This window comes from Prunus mume, linkage group LG2 (assembly GCF_029339155.1).
Source record: "Prunus mume cultivar Tortuosa linkage group LG2, ASM2933915v1, whole genome shotgun sequence".
Classification (NCBI taxonomy): Eukaryota; Viridiplantae; Streptophyta; class Magnoliopsida; order Rosales; family Rosaceae; genus Prunus; species Prunus mume.
Genome location: NC_142699.1, coordinates 20,708,310 through 20,730,076, shown reverse-complemented (window position 1 = coordinate 20,730,076; position 21,767 = coordinate 20,708,310). Strand labels below are relative to the sequence as shown.

The window sequence follows — 21,767 nt, the reverse complement described above, 5'->3', positions numbered from 1 at the left end:
GCTGCACACGCTGATAGCGAGCGGTTGAGTGTGTAAAAAGTCAAGGCTGCTAGCTAGTGGATGCTAATGCCATACGGTTTGAAATTGAATTTTGGCTACTCAAACTCAATGTCAAGGGTTTGCTTCATTTCTACTTTTCATAGCATATGGTTGACATCCTAGCATGGCATGGCTTCTTTGATCAGACTCTTACAAGTAGCTTACAAGTTCTGCTCTCATACTTTCATATTAAAATTTATAAGTTGGCTAATTAGAAGAAATTGGGCTCTTTTGGGCACGTCCTTATCAGTTATATCACATCAAGCATAGTTATGACATAAGAGAACAACGATATTTTGGGACCAAAATTAGCACAACCTAATTTATGCCAACAAGCAACATATAGCAGCTAAATACAGCATGCAAAGAACTTACGGCATCACAGTGTACTTTTTTCAATTCATCATTCAGCACACTCTGGCTTACCATGCATGACTAATTTGCAGACAAATAAGAATTATGACGAATTAGGACCTGCAAATCATGCCTGGTGATTATTCTTTGCTTTCTCTTTACGTAATTTGGCAACTGATATAATACAGAAGAAGTAAATCCAATGTATATGTGCGATTTACAAGCATAGAAGTACATAGCTAGCCTAGCAGCAACATATGCACTCACAATTGGGAGGATTCGGATCAGCACAATAATGGTCTGTCTCTGTGGCATCAAAGACGACGCTTTTGTCCTTAATGTGGATATAACAGTTAAGCTGGTCCCAGGATTCTCTCTTTACCAGTGCTTTTGTAGCAAGCTGGATCCATATCCTCGCTTAGTGCACCATTGTCAATAAATTAAAAAGAAAAAGCTATTTCTTATTAAGGATTAATATTAATATGCATGCATTGAGGAATATGAATATAGCATTGGTCTTGGTCTACTTTTAACTTTATTTTATTGGTTGCTAGCTCAAGGCATACCTTTTTCTCTGTTGCCTGCCACATGCATTGCTGCTAGCCACCTAGCAAGTCCTGATGCTCTCCAAACTGGAGATGCAAAATTTTCCCAACAGCCAAATACTTTTTTGAACACCCAAAATGTTGTCATATTCATAAAAGTCATGTTATACAAGGAGCTTATGTGTTTTGGTGCTGCAGTTGCATGTAAAAGGTAAAATCTTTCTTTTTCCTGCCAACTGGTTCCTAGAGCAAAGTAGCATGTAGGTGCATGCCCAACTTTGTCATTCCCAGTTAAGCACTATGTTACACGGAAACTTCACTAAGCTGAAGAATGGGAGAGTGTCGGACAGTGGAACACGACTCGCCTTGGGCACGGTCAACCCCTTGCTATATGATTCAAGGCCATTTGAGATTGTAAATGTTGATGGCATTGTGCATGAGAATAACCAAAAGGGTGTTAAAATTGAGATTGGAGATTTGTTTTCCAAAGGGCACTTGAAGTCTATCACATAAACATGCAATGTAAAGTTCTTTCACAATTCACAGAGCAATAATGCTAAAGTGATCGACTTTTCTTTTTAATATATAAAAATACTTATAAAAATTGGCACTCTTATCATTCTGTCAAATGTTTTTGTTGTGACATTGGTATATTATTAGACTAGAAGTTATTGGAACATGACACTAATGATTTGCTAAGACATGAGCTCCCTAAGATGCATTGCAAAGCACCCAACCATTTCACTCGTAGACTCATGCACTACCCTCAAAGAACTCAAACAAATCCACTCCCAACTGCTCGTTAAAGGTCTTCTCAACGACCCTCACCTTTCTGGCCAATTTGTTGCCACCATAGCCATCAGAAACCCCAGCAATTTGGGTTATTCCAATAAAGTCCTGGACCAATGCGAAAACCCAACCCTCTTCACCTTCAACTCCATGATCAGAGCCTATTCTAAAAGCTCCACGCCATCTAAAAGCTTTCACTTTTACAGCAGAATTCTCCAATCCAGGGACAATTTTTTACCTGATAACTACACCTTCAACTTCTTGGTTCGCACTTGTGCGCAGCTTTTGGCACGTGAGACTGGTCCTTCGGTCCATGCTGCATTGACTAAACGTGGGTTTGAGAATGACCCCCATGTTCAAAGCGGGTTAATTTTCATGTATGCTGAATTGGGTTGCTTACATTCGTGTCATAGAGTGTTTGGAGAAATTGTTGAGCCTGATTTGGTATGCCAGACTGCTATGGTGAGCGCCTGTGCCAGATGTGGTGATGTTGGTTTTGCAAGGGAGCTGTTCGATGAAATGCCTCAAAGGGACCCTATTGCTTGGAATGCGATGATTGCAGGGTATGCGCAATGTGGGAAGTCTAGGGAAGCCTTGAATTTGTTTCATTTGATGCAAATGGAGGGTGTGAGGGTCAATGAGGTGTCTATGGTTTCGGTCTTATCCGCGTGTTCCCATTTGGGGGCATTGGATCAAGGGAGATGGGCTCATGCATATATAGAGAGAAACAAGCTACGGATGACGGTGACTTTGGGGACTGCACTCATTGACATGTATGCCAAATGTGGGAACATGAATAAGGCCATGGAAGTGTTTTGGGGGATGAAAGAAAAGAATGTGTATACTTGGAGTAGTGCACTGGGGGCCCTAGCTATGAATGGATTTGGTGAGAAGTGTCTTGAGCTTTTCTCCTTTATGAACAAAGAAGGGGTTCATCCAAATGAAGTTACGTTTGTTTCAGTTCTAAGGGGCTGCACTGTTGTTGGACTGGTTGAGGAAGGTCGTCAACATTTCGACTCAATGAAGAAATTGTATGGGATTGAACCTCAGCTAGAGCACTACGGATGCATTGTTGATTTATACGGCCGAGCTGGACGTTTAGATGAAGCCCTGAACTTCATAAACGGCATGCCAATGAAGCCTCATGCAGGTGCTTGGGGGGCTTTGCTTAACGCTAGTAGAATGTACAAGAATATGGAAATAGGTGAGCTTGCCTCGAGAAAGATAGTCGAACTAGAGGCCAAGAACCATGGTGCTTATGTGCTTTTGTCCAATATATATGCTGATTCCAAGCTATGGGATGGAGTTAGTAATGTGCGGCGGACAATGAAGGCTAAAGGTGTGAGGAAGCTTCCTGGTTGCAGTGTCTTAGAGGTTGATGGTGAAGTTCATGAGTTCTTAGTAGGAGACAAGTCACATCCTAGGTATGACGAAATTGAGGCAATGTTGGGAGAAATCTCTAGGCGGCTGAAATTAGCAGGTTATGTGGCTAACACCAATCCTGTGCTGTTTGATATAGAAGAAGAAGAGAAAGAGGATGCATTGTGTAAACATAGTGAGAAGGTTGCGATTGCTTTCGGTTTGATCAGTTTAAAAGAAGGCGTGCCGATTAGGATTGTGAAGAACCTCAGGGTCTGTTGGGATTGCCATGATGTGACCAAAATGATATCTAAACTTTTTAACAGAGAAATTATTGTAAGAGACAGGAATAGGTTTCACCATTTTCAGGATGGGGAGTGCTCTTGCAAAGGTTATTGGTGAGTAAAATGCTCATCAATTCATGGGTCTGTTCACAGTTCAAGTCCTGATTGTTGTCTCTTAAACTTGGACAGCTAGAAAGAAGAAGAAACAGAAAGCTGATTATTTATTCTTTGTTCTCTAATATCATCTGCAATTTTTATTTGTTGCATACTTCTTTGAAAACGATCAATAAAGCGCTACTTTCACCATCTTTTTCTTTTTTTCTCTGTCTAGAGCTCTGATATTGATCTTGGACTTGATATCTGCTTAGATCTAATTAATGGGCTATTAGCTACAGCCCATCCAAGCCCACTTCAAAAGTTTTAAGGTCCTCCTCCACCCTCAGATCTTAGCCCACACAACCCAGAAGATCATCCCAACTCATTTCTCTAGGCCAGTACTTCTTTCATCCCAAGAATTCTGACCAGTGGGTGTCCTATCAAACAAGTTTCATCTTAAAGCGATGGAAATGAGAATGACTTACAGGAGTATGTTAGAAACCAACCAAAATCTTTATTCACAATCACTTATACAAGACAGGTTCAATTAATCTGATAAAAATTCAAATGGAAATTACTTGTAAAACCGAAATAACCAGTCACACTGAAATGGTCCTTCCACCGTGACCAGTCTATGAATACAGAAAGAGACATTTCCCAGAAAAATTCTACACGTCCTTTGAAAAATCAGGCATGGCATCCTCGCTTTTTTTATATTTATTTATTGTAAACAACCTTTCCGGCCAAGTCTATGTTCGGGTTGGTCCACTTTTTATTTTTTTTTATTTATAATTAAATTAAATTAAAAATGCAATCATGGGTTGCTTAATTAGGTGCTGAGTGAGTGGTCTTTAGAACTTGACTCAAACGGAGTGCTGGAAAGGTTATGAGTTGGGAAAATTCTGTTCTCATTGGCTTTATTGATCTTGCGGCAGTGCAGAATAATTTGACACAAGTTCAGAACCAATTGACCAAATGCAATTCTGGCAGGAGTTTTTAATTAATTAGGATGCAAGATTAAGCCTTCTAACCACTTTTTTAAAGAGGGTCAACTCAATACCTCACCCTAATTTCAATTGAAGTACTTTATCTAATCCTTACATAACCATCTAATATTTTCAAGCCCTGACCTTCATTGTTAATAATAAATCTCCAAGGTCAATGATAGGCAGGCAATAATCTTCGACTCGGATATGATCAGCTGTAGGTTCTGAACAAATAAATAAAAGGTTACGTAATTCAATGTGTGAAATGATCAAATGATTTGATGAAAAAAATAGTATATTACAACTTATTAGGAAAAAAAAAACTATTATACTACAAATTGACTAAACATTTACTCTTTTATAGCGCACATGACCTGACGAAAAGGAACGTTATATTTGAATAAACTCTTCTACTCTCATTATTCCAATATAGCGTTCCTTTTCATGAGGTCATGTGTTGCAAAAGAGTAAACTCTTAGCCATACACTCTTTGTAGTATTAAAATTGTTTGGTCATTTAAAATGCAGAAATAAATGTGATGAGTACGTAATGGAAGGACGTCCCTACCTATACGATGGTTAGTTTTGATGCATAGAAGAGTTTTAGTTTCTTGGATATCAACCTCCAAATTCGAATTAATAGATTTTAAACCTTTTGAAATGTCGCACTAGATTGCCCAGAAAATGAGTAAGTGAGACGTATGTTCATAGAAAAGCAAGTGGTTCTTACCACTTGTTTATTAGTGTCCAAGCAAGTTGCACAGTTATCTTCAAAATGAAAACTACACCATCTAAAGTCCTCTCTTGAAATTGACTATAAGCATATCTTGAGTTAATTAATGTAAGCATACGTGACTGCTAATACCTAATCAATTTTGGGAAGACAAAAAAAAGTCTAAAGTGTACGCCGCCTTCTTTTTCAGAAGGACTGGAAGATGTTCTAGATGAAGAAATGTTTTTGTTCTTTTTCCCTTACATGAATGTGTTGACTTAATCTCTTAACTCAAAATCTCTTCTTCTATCATATCCATCCCATATTTTTACGGATAATTAAGAAATAGAGAAATGATGACGCCAATTAATAGTTCATAGTCGTACGATTGTTAGTTTCTCAGATAAGTGATGCTAAAGCACGGAAATTAAAAAAACAAAACAAAAAACAAAAAAGCAAAGTACCAATTGCATGTTGTAGCTAGTATAGGCATCTTGCTTTACAAAGGTTTTATTAATTAAGATGCCAAAGTAAGTCAGTTCATTCAATCATGAACAGAAATCTCTTTATAACTAGATAAATTCCAGCTGACCTCATATTGTAAACAGTGGAAGCTTGAGAAATAATGTCCGCCGAGCATTGCTCGAGAGTACACCAAGATGCCAATCCTGCAAAAAACAAATTCTACCATTCCTGTCATGCCATGGGGAATAAGAATCTGAAATATCAGGCTAGCTACAATTGATGAGAACGACCATGCATGCACAACTGTTTCACTTATAATTTCTAGGGGATTTAAACCAGAGGCGGTCCATGGGGTGTGCGAGGTGTGTGACTGCACAGGGCCCCCAAAATTTAGAGGCCTCCAAATTTTTTCAAGTCAACCCATTAAATTAACTAAAATATGAAAATAAAAATGAAATATTAAATATCACCCCACAATACCACATGCAAGGCACCAAAACCAAAATTGAATTGAATATTAATTATCAACAAATTCTACGACTTAGAGAGTAGATGCCTTAATTTAATTCATTTTCCTCTTCCCAACTCTCACGCTGCAACTCTTCTTTTTATTTATTTATTATGGTTTGAAACATGTGTTTTCCTCTTTCGAACTCTCAAACTGCAAAACCATTATAATATTCTTTTATCTTTCAGTAAGTCTTTCTCACTCTCCTCTATCAAAATAAAGTTATTTCTCTTAAGTACCAGTGTACCACCCTCTTCCATCAAATTTTGGATTGTAAAAACCCAAGCTTTAGCCATTTCCCCAAAATCACAGTTCTTTTCTCCTTCCCTTATTCACATGAGAATTCACCAAGTATTGAAATTGGAAAATCAATTTATTAGCTCTGTGATTTGGAAGGGTGACTAAAGAAATTTTTCTAGGAAGCTCTTTCCGAATGTGTTCTTCCCATGTCAGAAATTTTTGTTTCTATATGGATTTTTTTTCCCTACTTGTATATATAGGGCCTCGACATCCATATTTGCATAGGGCTTCCAAAATTAATGAACCGGCTTTGATTTAAACAATACTGTTGGTTTTCTATTTGGATTTGATTTTGGACCACATAAATACACAAGGAGAATATATGACAGATTCTATCAAGCTTTGGTTGGTTATCTTTCATGTATTTGCAACAACATCGTCTGTTCTGTATTATATGTTTTTTTTTTTTATTTTTCTTTGGCATCTTTTGTTATTATCAGGTGGAGTGTTCTAAATTTATCCTCGAAGAAATTGTCATTTCCCTGTTGCGCCATCAAACCAGCATATTGTGATCTATTTGGCAAATGGTATATCTATTTTTGAAATTCAAATCTTTTGTGTATTGTATGTGAAAGTGAAAAGGCTAGAGTCAAGGCAAAGTGTGGAAAATGTTTACAACATCCCGCGAATTGCAGATCGAATTAATTCATGGCGGTAGTTGTCACCTTTGCCTATAAAAGGGATCCTCAATCAACTGAGGAAGAGTAACACACTGATCTGAAGAGAGTGAGAAACTCATAGTTAAACTGTTTTAGTGAGAACAGAGAAATCCGAGAGAGAGTTATGTATGTTTTACTACAAGAGTACATACAATTCCAAGTGAGAAACTCATAGTAAAACAATTTTAGTGAGAATAGAGAAATCCGAGAGAAAGTTCTATATGTGTAATATTACAAGAGCAAATACAATTTCACTCCAATGTTAAGTGATACTCTCATACCTTGTCTATTTCACAACAACAAATCAATAACACACACTCATGAAAAATATAATATACAACTTGTCTATATGTACGTAATAATACATACCTTCATGGGCGGAACTACCTTAATGACTAGGGTGGGCTGTAGCCTAGGGGGAAGTCTTGGGGATTAAAAAAATCAAACCTATATTTTTGACTTGTTTTAAACATAGCCCAACATATATTAACTTATTACTAGTTATGAGTTTAATTGCAAGACATCAATAAAAATACATATTAAAATAGGTACACTTTCAATTATGTTGTCGAACATATTTTTCATTTTATAATATGTGCTTTTTGATTTCATTAATATGTATTTGTTTTATGTTAAACCTTATTGGAAATTAGCATTTAGCCATGCATTCAAGGTTCTAGATTCGATTTCTCTCTCCATAAATATCGCTTGTTCGGATGAAGTATTAGAACTGAAAAATCCATTGGATAATGAACTATTGGTTCTAAGCCATCTCTGGCGATGAATCAACAATTCGAAGTACCTTTCTTGCGTATTCTTGATAAACCATATCAACGTTACTGTAATTAAACTTGTCATTACAATTTAAAATATCTTTGTCCATATCATTTATAATTAGATCTTCAAAGAAAAAAAGCATATTAAAAATAAGTCAATAAAGTTATGAATTAGTGTGATTTATATGACTTAATGTATAGTTTTATTTCTAAAAAGACTATAGAAACTGAAAATAAATAAAAAATTTATTACATTTTAAAATAATAATTTTAGCTAACCCACCTGTTGAAAATTCATAATTCCGCCGTTTCATACTTTGTCCATATATTATATATATACACAACTGGTTTTGTATCTAGTAGCAGTTGGTGGAATAAGGGTTTTAAAGTTGAAGTCATAAAAGAATAAATATTGCTTAATTTATTATATTTTATATTCTGTCGTCCAATATATGGAGAGCCCTAGGCCTCGGGGCTTAGACTAAATAGGCAAAATGACTAGGAGCAATGTATGCGCCGGACTACTGGGGGTTCACAGATCACAGTTCACACTTCGCACGTGGATCTGCTGAAAAAGAATTCAACCATACAGCCCAAAGAAAAAAGGAAAAAAAACATATTGCAAATTTGCTAGTAATTTTTCAGTTCGACTGTCGTATGTTATCAACTCCTGCATATTAATTTGTGTATAATTATTAGTTAACATTACATTATAAGTTCTTGATATATCACTATGCCGTTTACCCGTATTATAATATGTAAATTAACAACACTATTTGCACTTATACTTAAAAATTTCTCAAAAATTTCATGTATCATATCGAAAGAATAGAGCCAAGGGAGAAAAGGATACGTAGACTTTTTGGTTACAAGAAAAGGGTAGACTTTGATTGGGTCGCTGTCTTCTATTTACCTAATTATTCGTAGCCTTATTTAATGCATGTTTCTCTCATTTACTTAAAGCAAGAGCTTGAATTCTCATCGAACATGTCCAGATGAGTTAGATTAGAAACAAGGATGTTACATAGATGATCTGGTGTCGATGATATATAGCTTCCACGTTGCAATACCAAGTTACTATCTAACTGAAGAACTAATTTTGGACGTTCTTGTAGTTTGCAATGCGGCCACATTTGCAGTCAAAGATTGATCGCAGCTTAACAGTGGGGTTGATTTATTTTCAAATCCTTGGCTTGGCTTGGCCTCACACATTAAGCATATCTCCTTATCCATTTCATTAAAGTAATGTTGATATCATTTCCCCTTCACATACTTTCCTTCCTTTCAAAGATATGATATATATATATATATATATATATATATATATATTTGGGTAAAGTCGAATCTCGAGCAGAGATTAATCTCATTCTTCGAGTGTGGGGACACATCGTGATATATATTTACTCAAAGATATGATATATTTCAATTAATATTCATAGAATTTTTTTAAAAAAATAAAGATATTAAATTGGTGATATACAGAATATATGCCTGGAGAATAAACATTGCTTTTATCTGCTTCTTCTAGATAAATTCATTAAGTGCAGTAGCAGATCCAACCTTGCTCCCAGAATCATATATCCAAACGGCCTTTTGAATTGATATTGATCGAAATTGTCTTTGTTGAACAGTGACCTTCTGTCACAATTACAGGACAGCTAGCTTATCATGATTTCTGAGAGGCCACAGGTTGAAAATTATAGCCATCAAAAACTCTGGAACAAGGGAAATCCCGTGTTGCTTCTGCTAATTAATTTACCACTTGCTTGTCTCTTTCAGTTTTGCAAACTTTGCATATTTGGGAAAAGAAACAAGTTAATAAAACAGCACGAGCTGCATATGCAACTACACTACACATATCACATGCAATGTTTTTCACCACGCATGTGTTTAAACCTAATTTCTGTTTGTTAGTTTTAACTATTATGTCAGTTGGTCAGGGTAGTATGTCCGTCTCTTTACACTTGAATTTTAAATTCATTTTCCTGGAGAAATTCATCTTCCTGGAGATTATATAGTAATTTAGAATATCCCATTGTAGAAAACACATACAAAAATTGGATTCTTATCTATTATTAGTGTTTTAAGTTCCCACGAATTATATTGAGATTGAAAATGAAATGCTATTTAAAAAACAACGAAAATTACTCTCGTTTAGCCCTTCGTCACTCGACAGAAATTGTCATGCAATTATTAATTGAAGAGACATGTAACTTGAAGTTAACGAACATCTATTTATCTATTGTGATATGTAGGAAGAATCGGTCAGTAGCAAGTTATAGAGACAACCTAAATCAATATTATTAATACGTGTTTGCTCTAACACTAATCCGAGCAGACTTGGTCCACCAGAACACTGAACAGTGGGGGCTTAGTGTCGTGGTAGAGTCACAAACTCACAGCCTCACAAATCAAACAGTCAAAATACATACCACAAGCACAACACTCTGCGTCTGCTCTCATTTCATATGCATGTAATATGCATTATTGAAGAATGTAAAGTTTCATATCATAAAATTTGACAAAGATAATATAATATATATGAGTAGTTTCATTATTAACAATATCGAGATATTTTGTGATAAAATTTCACGCTTATCGAGTTCGGTAAGTAGCATCGGTTGAAAAAAAAGCGTATCTTTGTGAATGTAGGTAATATATGCACAATTTTCGGAGTTTTGTATTAGCATCAAGACAAATAAGTCCGCGGTCGTAGCACTAGCAGAGGGGTAAGAGTGGTGAGTCATGAGTTTTGGTGATGGTGGTGGGTATCAGGTATGATCTTAAAAAGCTAAAATTTGACTAACTTTCAAATCCTCCATCGGTATTAGTTTAATCCAAAAATATCCAATAGTTTTGTGGTCATCAATCTGGCATGCAACTTGGATTTCCATTCTGCCAGGGGATCTATTTATTTAAGTAATTTGATTGTTATGCTTGTGTCAAAGATTAAAAGATGAAAGAATATGTTCTTTTTTTCTTCTTTAATTAGTCATAAATTAAAAGAGCTAGTAACAGTGGGGAGAGGATCAGCAAACTTTAAGATTTATATAGACCCCCCCCTCCCCCCTCCCTTTTAACATCCCCAATCTGTGAAGGGCTTATGTACCATAATTAGGAAGGTGAGGCACCTACACCTTTACATTTATTTTGCCTATTTCTTTTCTTTTTAGGTCAAGATGATTTGATGCTTCCCTATCTCAACGAAAGCAGTGTCAAAGTTAAGAACCTACCCTTTATTTCTATTGCCAAATTGGATGTATATTTGGTGTTGGAAAGTAATTAGCTTATTCTCTGTAGTAACATGGGGGAGAGATTTCAAAAAGGGATCAAATGAAGTCATTTTCTAAAGGTTTCTCTCTCCCCAAGTTGGAGCCTTTCTCATATCCTCCCCCACTCTTTAAATCTCCCACCAGTCATCACTATTTCTAATCAAAATCCTCTGCCACCAAAGGATCCAAATTAATTAGAACCCAAGTGGGGAAAAAAAGGAGGCAGAGAAAATGGTGGGTTCCTCTCTCTCTCTCTTTCTTTTTCTCCTTTTCTGTCATCCCTCACACTTTTCCTTTCATGCTGGGTTCCTTTATTGGAACCACCTTCTAAGCCTCATGACTTTTGATCCTGTAGGAACAAGAACAGCAGCTGAGCACCAGATGGGAAGGCTATGTTGACTGGAGGAACAGAGCTGCAATCAGAGGCCGCCATGGTGGCATGCTTGCCTCCTCCTTCGTCTTGGGTTTGTATCCATATCTCTCAATTCATTCCTCAAAACAGAAAAAACAAGAATTGGGTTTTTGAAATGATTGATTATATTCTGTTTCTCAATACAAAAGTTTTAGACTTTATGTAATGAATTGTGTTGTGCATGTTTTTATATGCAGTGGCGGAGATATTGGAGAACTTGGCATATCTGGCAAATGCAAGCAATTTGGTGCTTTACTTATCACAGTATATGCATTTATCTCCATCCAAAGCGGCCAACAATGTCACAGACTTCATGGGCACAGCCTTCCTTCTGGCCCTTCTTGGTGGTTTCTTATCCGATGCTTTTTTCACAACTTATCACATCTACTTGATAAGTGCAGTTACTGAATTTCTGGTAATTATACGTACACCTCCAGTCTCTCTCTCTCTCTCTCTCTCTCTCTCAGTATTTTGTTCGCTTGTGCTTGCAACTTTCTTTCTGTTTCCTTTTTGTTAATTAGTTGCTTTCTTCTATTACTAATTAATCTGCGGCTGCACACAAATATCTGGCCTCTGTTGCGCACATATTGATATAACTTTCTCCTTAATTCAATATCCCTATGCATTTCTTCAATTCTTTATACTTTATCATATAGAATAATGGTGTTGATTCTCTCGAGGGAATCCAAGTACACGTGGCTTGCGAATTGCAACAGGATCATGTTTCTGTCAGAAATCAGAGTCTGTTGCAAGCAAACGCCATAAAACCCTCTCAGCCTCTCAGGGATTGAAAACTATTGTAATATTCAATGCACGCATTTGGTCGTAGTTTTGGCCTAGAGAAAACCACTGTCCTTTTATTTTTTCTTCTCTCTTTTTTCTGATTAAAATTATTAGGTGCGTTTTTAGGCCTTGATATCATTTTTTGTTTCTTTAACCCCAAAACACAAAACTTTGTTTGTGTTGTTGGGTTGGGACATTTTTATGTTTTGGGATGCAACTTCGTGTTGAAAGCAACTCAACATTTAATTGTGCCAAAATCGTATTTCACACATATACAACTCATGCAACGTAGAGCCAATTAGAGTGTTTGTCTTTCTTTTTTTTGGGGAGGTCAATTATGTGTTTGTCTCATGTCATGCCATGACAATGAGAACTTCGATCCCTCAATTTCAGCTTGACAGCAATGCATGCATCTACCTTTGTCCTCCTCTCCATTCTCCCTTCCGAAAAATACATATACTATTTTGCTATTTTCGACAAATAATGCTATGACATGCATGATAACATTTCCAAGCCTTCTCTTTGCTAAACCACCCGTACATGATAAGATCTTACTATTATCACCCAATAGTGCACCAGCTTCATGCAATATGCTGGCTCAAATTCTGCCACGTACGCACTCCTCCCTCCCTGCCTGATCTTCTATCTAACCCACGTATGTCCAAGTTTTGGGAGACATAGTTGTACCACAAGTCGTAGTGTCGTCTAAACTATGGTAATTTTTGGTATACCAATCACATATATAGTAGCTGAAAAATCCATATCTACATTAAATTTCCTTGTTTTGGTTTTTCCCATCCAAGTTCACGAACCACGTGTGTGGCTACAGTTTTGATAAGAGGGCCAGAGGCAAATAGAGCAACGATTTTTATATATTTTAAAGTACATCAAATTAGAGCCATCAACTATGATATATAGGATAATAAGACCCCAAGAACATTACTGCATGCGTAGTGACATTTCTGATGAGAAGTCTTTGTTCATGCGATAGCGTCCAAAATTTGAATCGGGAATCAACATGTGGCTTGGGGACCCAATTTTGTGATGCCCAACCAAACTAGCTAGACTCTTCCTCTGCTTGCCCTTTGGATTATGTGTTGACTGTTGAGTGTTAGATAGAATAGAAGCAGAAGCTTAAAAACTATTAACCTTGATCCAAACGTGGGTTACGTCAGTTGATTAACACAGTAAATCCGCTATCTAGTACCTAAGTTCAAAAGTTGTGGACCCCGTTATTTAGGGCTTTCCATGTTCTATATTTTAGATGATGGGACAAAGGCCCAACAACATATGTCTATGTATGTTGGTCTGGATCAACTTTTGAGGCTATTCTGGGCAGCCCAAATTAAGTACCAAGTATAAAACCAAACTTTTCCTTTGCACAATTTATCATAAGTTAACTGCTTAAATTTTACATGACTTATTGTTAACAATTTTAATATCAAACATTTGTTACAGGGTTTAATCATGCTCACAGTGCAAGCTCGCTTACCTTCACTGAAGCCACCAACATGCAGTCCAGACAGCCTCAATAATCCATGCCAAGAAGTTGAAGGTGGAAAGGCTGCCCTGCTGTTCATAGGCCTCTATCTGGTGGCGTTGGGTGTTGGAGGGATAAAGGGCTCCTTACCTTCACATGGAGCTGAGCAATTCGATGAGAGCACCCCACAAGGAAGGAAGCAGAGATCAACCTTCTTCAACTACTATGTATTCTGCCTCGCTTGCGGAGGCCTAATTGCGGTGACGCTGGTGGTGTGGATTGAGGACAACAAAGGATGGGAATGGGGTTTTGGAATTGCAACTATTAGCATATTGTTGTCTATACCGGTCTTTCTTGCTGGCTCCACTCTTTACAGGAACAAGATACCTTGTGGAAGTCCACTGACAACAATTTTGAAGGTAAGCCAAAGATGACAAATATATATGTCCATGGCAGATCATTTTTGTTCTTCAAGTAATTTAGCCCCTCTAAGATTCTAATGTTCTTCAAATTCAATCATAAGCACTTTGTATCTCATACACATCATATAGACAATCATGTCCAGAAAACTAATCAATCATCCTTGACTCCAAGTAAACTAATTTAGCTTCTGCTTGTTAATTTTGCTGTTGTTGTCGTAGGTTTTGATTGCTGCAACACTTCACAGTTGTATGACCAAAAGTCCAAGCAATGCCATTGCAAGCATGGCCCCAACCCCTTCTTCTCCAACCACAACCAGCAAAGCAATCCAAGAAGGAAACGCCACGGAGAAGGAGGCTTCCACTGCTGATGATCAAGATCAAGCCCCAACACAAAGCCTCAAATTCCTAAACAGAGCAGTGCAGGTGAACAACCCAGCGCATAAGGCACTAGAATGCACATTGCAACAAGTAGAAGAAGTCAAAATTGTGCTGAAAATCCTCCCCATATTCGCTTGCACCATCATGCTCAATTGCTGCTTAGCTCAGCTCTCAACATTCTCTGTCCAGCAAGCTGCAACCATGGACACCAAGCTTGGTTCTTTGAAAGTCCCACCAGCTTCTCTCCCCATTTTCCCTGTACTCTTCATCATGATCCTAGCACCAGTCTATGACTTCTTCATCATCCCATTTGCAAGAAAATCGACAAAATCCGAAATGGGGATCACTCACTTGCAACGAATCGGAATCGGTTTAGCTCTGTCCATCATTGCAATGGCAATAGCAGCTCTTGTCGAGATTAAGCGAAAGCGAGTTGCTTCCAACTCGGGGCTACTCGACTTGAAAGAGCCATTGCCCATCACATTCTTTTGGGTTGCACTTCAGTACTTGTTCCTTGGGTCTGCAGACCTCTTCACATTGGCTGGACTGTTGGAATTTTTCTTCACAGAAGCACCAACAAGCATGAGATCTTTGGCCACATCTCTTACCTGGGCATCTTTGGCCATGGGGTATTATCTTAGCTCAGTGATTGTTTCTGTAGTTAACGATGTTTCAGGCAAATACTCCAAGCACAAATGGCTCTCTGGAAGCAACCTAAACCATTACCATCTTGAGAGATTCTACTGGCTCATGTGTGTTCTCAGTGGATTAAATTTCTTACACTACCTTTTCTGGGCCACCAGATACAAATACGGACCAGGAAGACCAAATAAGTAAAGTAAAACAGAGTTTTGGGATGTATTCTCAACTTGTCAGACAACTACTTGGGCTGTAAACGCTGCATCTTCGTTGCCTTGCAGTGCAAGGAAGATCAAATCTTGGGCCAATTAGGGCCTGCACAGAAATGGGATCTAAGAACAGTTTATATCTTGTAATCCTCAGTTCTCTGTAATAATATAAAATAGTAAATTGGTTCATCTTTGTCAGATTGGCAATGCATCATGTGCGATGTGCCATTTGCAGATGACCAGTGTTTTTGTTGCAAGCAACCAGAGCCAACCTCTGCTTCTTAATTCCTATATTAGGCTAGTTACAAAAAGGGGTGACTAGTTGAATCATCTAGAACTAGGATGGATTAATAGAAAAGGGGTGACTACAAAATAGAAAAATATATATGTGGGTTTGACCAATTAGTCAGGACAGTAAACTTACTCTCTTGCACCCGAGTTTGATTTATCTTTCCTACATTAAAATAATTTAGAATACTGTTTCGTAAAAAAAGAAAGGAAAAAATAAAAAAGGTAGTAATGTTCAGATTGCTAATTACCAGGGGTAAATAAACCCTGTTTTAATGCTTTCCTATAGTTGTTGCTTGACCAATTAAAAACCTGCATGTGAAGATCAATTCGTTTGGTCACGCGATAAAACGTTGAGCTGGTCAAAAAATTTCTTAACTGACTACATTATTACTGTTTATAATTAATGTAATTAAATCCCTCAGTAATTCTCAGTCAAATCACACGATAATTCTTTAACTGATTCCATTTCTCTCGTCCCCCATCATTCTCATTAGCATTACTGTAATCATTACAATTCTTAACATATAAAATAAAAGTAATTTTAAAAAATTTCATTCAAAATTTGGTAATCTATACCCCAAAGAATTCCTAAAGTCCTAACACCAAATCCAAATTACTGCACCTTCACCCACACAGCGTGGCTGGGAGTGCCAGCGTGGACAAGAAAAAGCATGTAGTACCCAGGTGGGGCCACCGTGGTCTTCGGTGGGCCATACGCAGCAATCTTGTAAGCAAGCGCGGACAAGTTCTCCAAGCGCGCCACGTCCAAAACCACCATCCTCTGATTCATGGAGAAGGAGTGAGTCGTAAACGACGGCGTTATGAGGACCACTGAAATCCCGGGATCGGCCCGGTACACGGATAACATAAACGTAACAGAAAACATCTGACCGTACGATACGATGCCGTCCCTCGCTTCGATGGTCAAGATCGAAGGACGCAATGCGGCCAAAAGCGGGCCCAGGTACGGCGGCTGATAGGCCTCCAAGCTGAGGTCGGTTGGGAAGGGTCTCGCCGTGAAATTGTACACCTCGTGCGGGTTGCTCCCGCCCACTAGGATTCTGCCATCTGGCAAAAGCAAAGCGGACGAGTGGTACATTCTGGGAGTGCTGGACGGGTTGAGCACAACGAATCTGAGATTCGGGTCGGGCTCGTAGGTTTTATACAAAACCGGGTTGAAGACCGGGTTCGCAGCGTCTTCCCACCCCGCCGTTCCGTTTGACGCTCCGTTGAGGATGATGACGTCGCCCGTGGGAAGGAGAAGCATGTCGGACATGACACGTGGCATGGGCATTTCCTCCATGACCCATTTCGGATTCGGGTCGGTCAACTTGATCCGGCCGCAGCTGTTGGAGGCACTGACGAAGACTCGGTTCAAATTCGACATGTTAAACGCACCGGGCGGCGACCCGCCGCATATCAGCACCTCGGCTTCGGGTTTATCCGACCCGTCTAAAGACCCTTTCATTTTTAGCGGGAGGAGCACCGAGGACCCGGTGCTGGGGTAGGTCCGCTTGATGCCGTCGGGTATAACCGGTAACTCCTTGACGACCCGGTTCTGTTTATAGTCAAGCAAGATTGACCGGTTATTGGCGAAGATGAAGAGGCTGCCGTCCGGCAAGAGATGCAAGAAGGGATAAAGATTGTTCTCCTCGTAAGGGTCGGTGGTCTCTGCCAAGAAGCTGAGGTAGTATCTCTTGGACGACACGTCGTCCGTCTTGGGGTAGAACTCGTAGGAGAAAGCTCTCCGCCCTCCGACGACGATGACGCGTCCGTCGGGCAAAATTTGGGTGGAGGCGTACCAGCGGCCGTCTGCGAGGTTGACCGGGAGCTCGGTCCACTCGCATTTTCCGTCGTCGCAAGGGGCGACGGTGCGGATTTTTCGGATGCCCGAGCCGTACCCGCCGGTCTGAATGAGGGTGCCGTTGGGGTCCAATGCCCCAGAGGAGCACCAGGTGTCGGAGCTGACGTAGAGGGGGCGGATATTACCGGAAATGATGTCGTATTGGAGGGAGTGGGCGGTGCAGTCTGTGATGGTTCTGTTGCGGTGGTGGGTGTCGTTGTACTTGCGGCAGCCGGTGCCGGAGGGGAAGGAGAAGTTGGAGGGGCCCATGTCCGTACGGTCGAAGAGGATGACTTTGTCGTTCTTGAGGAGTTGCATGTGCATTGCAGAGACTCCGATGCTTTTGTGGAGAAGAACCCACTGCCCCCCGGCGGAGACGTTACTGGTAGTAGCATTAATGGAAGAGAACGGGGTCGGATTGGTCAAGTACTGGGAGTGGGAAACCATGAAGAGATAAGACAATAAGAGGGGGATGGCGTAGAAGAAAACGGAGGATGATAAAGAGAGGTTCTTGAAAATGAAAGCCATGACCGACGACTGCTTTCTTGGTTATTTTGGTTCCTGGGGAGGAGATTGGGGTTTATCTCTTTATAAAAGGAAGTGGGTTCTGTTTTACAAATCAAAACAAGTAGAAGACTGTGAGTGTGATGATGGTAATATGCGAAGGTCTTAGCTGTGCATGGTGGAGGTGGCCTTAGCTAGCTAGGTCTTCTTTGCTGACACTGTCTCATTTATATACACTCTACCAAATACATGCGTATTAGAGGGCCCACAGGTGACAGGTCAGATATCTCAAAGAGTCAAACTTGGGCCTGACCAGGCCCAAAAGCTGACGTAATTCGAAGTTGTCATATAGATTCAACCTACCTATTATTGCAAAACGATTGGTTTGTTTATTTGGTGAGGGGCTTTTGAATTTTCTCTCCTGGGAAACATATGGTAGTAGTCATCAATGCGCTTGTATTTTCGAAGCCTAAAATGGTAATATGGCGAATTAGTGTTGACGTGGATGTTCGTCATACTCTTGTGTGTTTCTGAACTGGATGGAATTAATCAGATATTCACTGTAACTTTTGTTCACTTTCTCTGCCAAATGCGCAGGTTCTGTGAATGGTGCGCTTAGCTTAGCTTAGTCGAGGTTTTGACCCAAAAATAAAGAAGCTTAGTTGAGGTTGTGTTGGCTTAATCTTGATTAAGTATTTGGTTCACCTACTAGATTACCTTCCTTTTTTTTAAAATTTATGATTACGGGACACGTTTTTACTTGTTTAAGTACACGAATGTATTCAAAATACATAAGAAAAAAGTTAAGTGAAACAATTGATGATGGTGTTGATGATCCTAGTTTTTTTACCATCACGTTTGTGGTAATTTGAAAGCTAAACTTAATGTGTTTTAATCAACGCCTAATCCAAAATAATTATCTGATCATAATAGGCCTACAAATTGTTCACGTATTTACCTTCGTTTCATTTATGGGACACGTTCTTACTTATTTAAGTAATTAATTGTGCTAACGGTCTACTTTAGTGAAAAATGATCTTGATTTGTAGTGTAGAGGTCTTAAGTTTGAATTCCTAGGGCATCATAAGTTGTGTTGTGTGGTGTTTGTGTGAGAAATGTTGACATGAGTTAACCTACTAAATCAATGAGATTTATTTCCTAAGTTATTAGGTGATTTACTTCCTTATTTCATATAGTTGACACATATTGTATTCTCCTAATTAATTACTTTATCTATTTCTTTATAAAGCACCATTGTAAACTCCTATATATCTCATTACGGAGAAGAATACAATTAACCTAAAGTATTCAAACCATATTCATATTTTAGCATGGTATCAAAGCAATCGATCATAGGTTGTCTCTAAGCCCTCAAATCATACCCTCAAATTCAAACACAAACTATAAATCAAATTCCTCAAATCCAAATCCTAAACTCTCAAATCAAATCCTCTTATCAAACTCCCTAAACACATACCTTTATCTTACCCTCAAATCGTTCCGCTGCAATGGGGTTACGTCTTGCTTTTGATCTATGGAGGATCTTCCATGCACACTCCTCAAATCATTACTATTCAAAGTGACAACTCCTCGCTCCCTGACACCGAGATCAATTATGCCTTATGGTCTCAAGTCATGGAGAAGAGCATTGTTGCACACAAACAATTAAGTTACCTAATCGGTGACACTCCAAAGCCTCATGAGCTCTCGCCCACCTACAACAAATGGTGTACCGAGAAATTTCGACTCAATGAGTGGTTAATCGACTCCATGTCTCCTAACTTGATGAGTCGTTTCATCTAGTTAAGTACTGCCAAAGAAATCTAGGTTGCCGTTAAGAAAGACCTATTATGAGGTGGTGATGAAACTTATCTTTTGGATCTCAACAAACGGGCATTCATTATTAAACAAAATGGTGCACCAGTTCATACATATTACAGCCAGTTGCAGGGCATCTTTCAAGAAATTGACTATCGGAGTCCCATCCGCATGCACTGTGCCGCCGATATGACTGAGCGCTAGACATAATTGGATCGTCTTCATGTTCACATTTTTCTTGCCGGTCTTGACCCTGAGTTTGATCAAGTCAGGGGGAAAATCCTATGCAAATATCCTAAATTAGACCTCGATCAAACCTTTGCCTATGTTCGTCGTGAAGCTCAACAGAGAATGACTATGACTGGTGCTAAAGAAACTTTCGTAGTGGTAACTCAATGTCAAAGGGGGCCCTAGACTTTTACCGGTGGCTCTTCTAAGAATAAGGCCTCAGGATCTCGTCCAGAGAAGAAGTGCACCCACTATGGAGGAGACAAACATACATGTAATGGCTGTTACGAATTGATTGGGTACCCTGATTGGTGGGACCACTCCAAAGCTCCCCAGATGAATAAGAGCAAAGCACTCAACACATCTTTCGAATCAGATCATGTAAGTCATGCTGTTTTGGCTACATCGGCTCCAGCATTTGCCTTTATTACCACAACAGGTACCAAATGTTATGTTTTAAATACTTCATCCAAGAAAAACACATGGATCATTAACTCAGGAGCAACTGGCCATATGACATTTGATCTTTGACAAATTATCTTTTATACATTGTCTCCTCAATCGATGGTGTATACTGCTAATGGTACCATTTCCCCTGTGATTGTGGAAGGTTCTCTCTCTCTCTCTCTCTCTCTCTCTAAGACTCCGTCAATTTGGATTCTATGTTGATAGTTCCATCCTTGCACCATAATCTATTATTTGTTGCCCAAATTACTACGGCTTTGGATTGCATTGTAACCTTTTGGCCAACTCATTATGTTTTTCAGGACATTCTCAACAGCAAGACGATTGGTTGTGGTACTAGGAGGGGAAAACTATACTACCTAGACTTGGTGCCTAACAGTGAAGCCAGAGTTGGTCAAGCTTTCAAGATTGGAAGACCTAGTGTTGAGAAACAAACTTACGAAGTATGGTTATGGCATAGGCATCTAGGTCATGCTTCGTTTGAATATTTACATAAATTATTTCCATCCTCATTCACCAGTTTAGATATTTCAAGTTTTAAGTGTGACATTTGTGAACTGGCCAAGAGCAATCTTGTTCTTTTTCCCTTAAGTTCAAATAAAAGTTTGGTTCCGTTTTCTCTTGTTCATTTTGATGTTTGGGGACTTGCAAACATTACCACTCTGGCATGAGCTTGAAGGTTTGTCACGTTTATAGATGGTTGCACACGCATGACTTGGGTTTCCTTTCTCAAAACTAAAGGAGAAGTCAGTTTAAAATTTCAACATTTCCATAAAATGGTGGAAACACAGTTTCAAGCCCTAATCCAGGTTCTTAGTTCTAACAATGGCGGAGAATTTCTCAACCAAGATATCTTAACAAGTTCTTACAGGATTATGACATCATACATCAATGCTCATGTCCATACACTCCCAACAAAATAGGGTGACTGAACGAAAGAACATACATTTATTGGAAGTAGTTCGTGCCTCTCTCTTTGATGCCAATATGTCTTGATCATTTTTGGGGAGAGGTCGTCCTCTCTGCAGCTTACCTTATCAATTGTATTCCCTCTAGTATCTTGAATTTCCAAACACCACTTCAAACACTTCACCATCATATCCAAATATCTTCTCACCCTCAACCTTGAACTATGGATTTTCGGTTGTGTTG

General features: G+C 38.9%; 3 protein-coding genes across 3 annotated transcripts; 2 read left to right on the top strand and 1 right to left on the bottom strand.

Moving 5' to 3' along the window:
- Nucleotides 1-1,092: 1,092 nt before the first annotated feature.
- LOC103321635 (Tetratricopeptide repeat (TPR)-like superfamily protein) lies at nt 1,093-3,676 on the top strand. Its single transcript, XM_008223465.2, has one exon. The coding sequence runs from the start codon at nt 1,641-1,643 to the stop codon at nt 3,486-3,488; it is 1,848 nt and encodes a 615-aa protein (XP_008221687.1). The 5' UTR covers nt 1,093-1,640; the 3' UTR covers nt 3,489-3,676.
- Nucleotides 3,677-11,004: 7,328 nt separating this feature from the next.
- LOC103321634 (Major facilitator superfamily protein) lies at nt 11,005-15,723 on the top strand. The gene is made up of 5 exons (XM_008223464.3): nt 11,005-11,377; nt 11,499-11,607; nt 11,753-11,970; nt 13,797-14,237; nt 14,460-15,723. The coding sequence occupies exons 1-5, from the start codon at nt 11,375-11,377 to the stop codon at nt 15,453-15,455; spliced, it is 1,767 nt and encodes a 588-aa protein (XP_008221686.1). The 5' UTR covers nt 11,005-11,374; the 3' UTR covers nt 15,456-15,723.
- Nucleotides 15,724-16,248: 525 nt separating this feature from the next.
- On the bottom strand, nt 16,249-18,282 carry LOC103321700 (glyoxal oxidase-related protein). Its single transcript, XM_089046663.1, has one exon. The coding sequence runs from the start codon at nt 18,126-18,128 to the stop codon at nt 16,371-16,373; it is 1,758 nt and encodes a 585-aa protein (XP_088902789.1). The 5' UTR covers nt 18,129-18,282; the 3' UTR covers nt 16,249-16,370.
- Nucleotides 18,283-21,767: the final 3,485 nt, after the last annotated feature.

Coding starts and splice junctions, on each gene's coding strand:
- LOC103321635 (XM_008223465.2), top strand. CDS start 1,641: ATGAGCTCCCTAAGATGCATTGCAAAGCACCCAACCATTTCACTCGTA.
- LOC103321634 (XM_008223464.3), top strand. Junction 11,608..11,752: donor TGCCTCCTCCTTCGTCTTGG/GTTTGTATCCAT, acceptor TTTTATATGCAG/TGGCGGAGATATTGGAGAAC. Junction 14,238..14,459: donor CACTGACAACAATTTTGAAG/GTAAGCCAAAGA, acceptor TTGTTGTCGTAG/GTTTTGATTGCTGCAACACT.
- LOC103321700 (XM_089046663.1), bottom strand. CDS start 18,128: ATGGCTTTCATTTTCAAGAACCTCTCTTTATCATCCTCCGTTTTCTTC.